The sequence below is a fragment of the Papio anubis genome, unplaced genomic scaffold (genome assembly GCF_008728515.1).
Source record: "Papio anubis isolate 15944 unplaced genomic scaffold, Panubis1.0 scaffold93, whole genome shotgun sequence".
NCBI classification, from domain to species: domain Eukaryota; kingdom Metazoa; phylum Chordata; class Mammalia; order Primates; family Cercopithecidae; genus Papio; species Papio anubis.
In genome coordinates, this window is record NW_022169551.1 from 87241 (window position 1) to 91995 (window position 4755).

The window sequence follows — 4755 nt, forward strand, 5'->3', positions numbered from 1 at the left end:
AAGTAAGGATTTTATTCTGTATTCTGTTATTTCCTAAACATGCTAAAGAAAACTGTAAGGCAATCTATTTGGCTTAAAGTACTACTTCCTATTAAACATATAGTTTGAGTAAATTACTCAACTTTTCCAAACATTAGTATATTAATCACAAGAGTGGAAAAACTAATATATGCTTTATAAAACTGCCTTGAGGATCCAGCAGTAGAAATAAAAGAACTTGGAAAAGAAGAGTTCGATGAGGGTAAAATTCTCAATATTATAATTGGAACAAAAGCTTCAGTTAACAGATAAATAATGTTATTGGCTGCACCATTCTCTTCTGTTTTTCCACTTTCTATTAGGTTAGAGTGACAGACTCTCCAACCTCCAACTGGTTAGTGATCGGTCTTGAGGAAAATCCTCAGCACTCTCTAATCTGCTTGGTCCTGACTCCATAGATTACAGGATTGAGGGCTGGTGGGACAACCACATACAGGATGGCTAATATAATATGTATATATTGTGGGATATTATGGCCAAAACAATGTGTCAAGAAGGAAAAAATTGCTGGTGTAAAAAAGGCTAAGATAACACCAATATGAGAACCACAGGTGTTGAGAGCTTTGAGTCGAGCTTCCCAGGAGGGCAGGCAGAAGACAGCAGAGAGGATCCTGACATAGGAAAGAACAACAAGGAGCACATCCAATAACAAGAGAGACATGTTGCCAAGGCCAAACATAATGTTGACTTTGATGCTGGCACAGGCCAGACGAGCAATGCCCATGTGCTCACAGTAAGTATGAGGGATGATACGGTACCCAGAGAAGGGCAGCCTCAGAAGGAGAAACACTAGTGGAACAACCATGTAAAACCTCCTCAGGATAGCAACGCCAGCAATGAGGCTGATGATTTTGCTGGTGAGGATCATGGTGTACCGAAGAGGTTTGCAAATGGCAATGTAGCGGTCAAAGGCCATGGCCACCAACACGATGCTCTCCATGGCAGTGAAGAAATGAATGAAGAATATCTAAGAAAGTCAGCCTCCAAAATATGTTTCCTTGATATTGAACCAGAAGATGTCTAGCATTTTGGGGATGGCGGCTGTAGACAAGCCTAGGTCCGTGGAATCCAATATGGCCAGGAAGTAGTAGGTGAGCTCAGGGAGACTCTGCTCAGTCTGGATCACAAACAAGAGAGCAGCGTTTCCCAGGAGTGCAACAAGATACACAGAGAAAAAAGGGACTCCAATCCAAATGTGCACATCTTCTTGCCCTGGAATACCCAGCAGTAGGAATGAAGAAGGTTGGAACTGGGTGTCATTAGACATAGACATTCTTCCTGCCATATAAAGTTGCTGGGCACACTAGCGGCAATTATAAAATTCCTATTAGTAATTCTTTTTCCACTTCTTCTTTTGTTCAGATTTCTAGTCAAATTCACAATAACATACTAATCTTTCTTTTTTTATTATTATACTTTAAGTTCTAGGATGCACGTGCACAACATGCAGGTGTGTTACATATGTACACATGTGCCATGTTGGTGTGCTGCACCCATTAACTTGTCATTGACATTAGGTGTATCTCCTAATGCTATCCTTCCCCTCTCCCCCCTCCCCACAATAGGCCCTGGTTTCATGAGGATGGTAAAATACCCTCCACAATTTTTCTAGCCTCTCCTGAGCAACATTGGTACCAGGAATAGAACCAGTCTTATTCTGCTGCCCCTTTAATTAATATCAAAGACTAATATAAAAAGAGAAGGCAGAATAATGTCATCTGCCAAATGAAAATGCAAAATCCAGAGTTTAACCAGAACTAAATAAGAAAAATAAAGCTCCAGGGTCAGTGTGTATAGTAATGTCACACATACTTTTGCTTCATGATCATAGTATTTCTAATCTCAACTATTCCTCTATTTGGGAATCGAAAATGTAGTGTGTATAACCCTGTTTCTGTGTTGTTATGCATTGTTACAGGTATTTGTGACTACTAGACTGTATACTTCTGTATACAATTTAGACTGTATATACTGTGTACAATTTGTGACTACTAGACTGTATACTTCTGAGAGTAGAAGAAACAACTGATCTTTGTTCATATGCACAAAAAAGATCTGCTACATAACAGTTCTTAATTTAAAACCTGCACAGATAGACACTGATTAAAAGGAGACAAAACAGCACGTAATTTTAATGTCATATTTTAGGAAATAAATAATTTAGTTTCCATCACACCTGTGTTTGAGAAAAGAAGCTTAGCCATTGGATTTGGAAAATGGATAAAAACAAGGAGAAGAAAATACTTGACAAAGAGTATTCTGCAGCTATGATGGAGCATGGATGAAGAGATAATTTTAATCTAGATAAGCCTATTATTTGGAGAGTGCATAAATGCACATATTCAGTAAAGAAACTGTTTATGCATAGAGCAGTTTTTTTCTGTGGAAGGAAACTAAATATTCTGTGCTACAAAATTTTCAAATATATCTCAGTCTTATATTCATGGGAAGAAAGTAGAAGCACTTTGGATGACCTACAGTTTAGCTGCTACTCAAATTGTATCCCAGCTGTTATGTCTTTATGGATGTCACCATTATAGTAAATTTTGTATTTACATATAGTAAATTCAAAATTTGAAGCAAAAAGTTCATTGCTGTGCGATTTACTTTACTTGGGAAAAAGTAGTTTTACAGATAATGCGGAATTGGTTAAATGTGACGTGGCAACTTCACAAAAAGCGTTGATTACAATTTAAGAATCCTTAAACATTGGGGGAAGTCACAAATTAGATATACACAGCAGAGATAAAAGTGTGTGAATGTCAGCAAGTTCTACTTTAATCCTGTAACAACAAAACTGCGTTGCTGGTAGTACCTATTTGAAACATATGAAGAATAACAAAAATGAGAGATAATTTGGGAATTCTTTCAGGTAGAGAGAGAGAGAGAGAGAGAGAAAATGTGTGTGTGTAAACTAGGGTGAAACTATCAGAGATAAGGGTATAAATTTCCTGTTTTTCACTAATTGAGAATACACAAAATAGGCAGCGAAATACCTTTCACAATTTATCCCGTCAAATATTGAAGAGGATATCTATGTATCAGTGGTGATTAGGAAGCTTAAATACAAAAATGGATAAAATTGGTCATATATCCTTAAGAAAGCCACCACTTAGTAAAGAAGATAAAATTCCAAACATGAAATTTAAGAACTGTTCTGCAAGTGCTATGGTAGAAATGTGGACAAGATGTTTTAAATGTAGAAGTGAGTCAAGAAAAATTCTATGGAGGAAGTTAGCCTTATGCTGACTTGCAAAGAAATTCTTCTGACAAAAAAGAAAGAAAATTTTATTCTATATCAATAAGCAGGGGCAAAGTGAGAAGAAAGGAAGCACAGTGGCCATTTAGGATATAAAAATGAAATCAGTCATTCTCTTCAATGGTCTTATCCAGAGATTCTTATTAAGTCTGATGTCTTGGTCATGTTTAGGGGCTCCATACAGCATAAGTTGAAAAAATAAAAATATGGCTACATTCCAAGGATAGCAACTTATCCCATGTATCTCTGTGGATTTTAAAAGAAGACTTGGAAATTAATGCTTCCCTTCTCCCTAGGACAATATCATTCCAAGTTTACAAACACTGATCAAAGCAACCAATCAATTAATTATTCAATAAATGTTTACTTAACCATTATTTCAACATATATTTATACATCTTCCAATCTCTGCTGGATTTAAAAATAAAACCGATTCTCAGCCGCTCTTCTGACTCCCTAACTCTAAGGTGCTACATGGGATTACATCCAGCTATCCAGCATCCATGTCCTCAATGTGTCATCTTCTTAATCGACCCTATTGCACCAACCTCCACCACACCCTACATATCCATATTCCCACATCCTGGAACAGATGACAATAAGGAAAAGACATGATGTACACCTGTTTTCTCATCTTTGTCTAATCTCACAATCTCATGACCAGCCTGCTATCATGTAACCTTATTCCATTTCTCAGATGTTTTATCACTCTAGCTCTGAGTCTATGTTCATAAAAGTCTATTGCTCAGGGCCATGCTTCTTCCTGATTCATTTATTTATAAATTCATTTTAAAACATATTTTTAAACTTTGTCTTTATTTTTAATTTTTGTGGGTACATATCATATATATATATATATTTATGGGGTACATGAGATGTTTTGATGCAAGCATGCAATATGAAATAAGCACATTATGGAGAATGGGGTATGCATCCCTTCAATCATTTATCCTTTGAGTTACAAACAATCCAATTGCATTCTTAGTTATTTTAAAATGTGTAATTATTAATCACTGTAGTCACCCTGTTATGCTATCAAATACTAGGTCTTATTCATTCTTTCTATTTTTTGTACCCATTAACCATCCACACCTGCCCCCAGTCCCCTACTACCATTTCCAGTTCCTGGTAACCATCCTTCTACCTTCACCTATGCTATACCTTGTATGTTTTAGAAAATACAGAGAGCTAGTCTTTGCTCTTTTGCTGTTCACATACGTACATCTATATACAGAGTCGGAAACAATAGCTAAAGAGATATGGGATATATTGGTACAATTTCTTCCACATCAGCTTTCACACTTTAGTTTGGCATCTGGGACTTTGCATGGTCATATGTGTGTGTAGGTAAAAATACAGTTTGGGGAGTTTATGAGTGTGAGTGTGTATTCACTCTTCATCTTGTTGTCATGCTTTCACCTTCCCTGCATCTCTCCATACTAGCTTGCCATAAGCTC

The 4755-nt window shown here is 36.7% G+C and overlaps 1 protein-coding gene across 1 annotated transcript; it reads right to left on the reverse strand.

The window, feature by feature from the left end:
* Nucleotides 1–400: 400 nt before the first annotated feature.
* On the reverse strand, nucleotides 401–979 carry OR52E8 (olfactory receptor, family 52, subfamily E, member 8). The gene has a single exon (NM_001168869.1). The coding sequence runs from the start codon at nucleotides 977–979 to the stop codon at nucleotides 401–403; it is 579 nt and encodes a 192-aa protein (NP_001162340.1).
* Nucleotides 980–4755: the final 3776 nt, after the last annotated feature.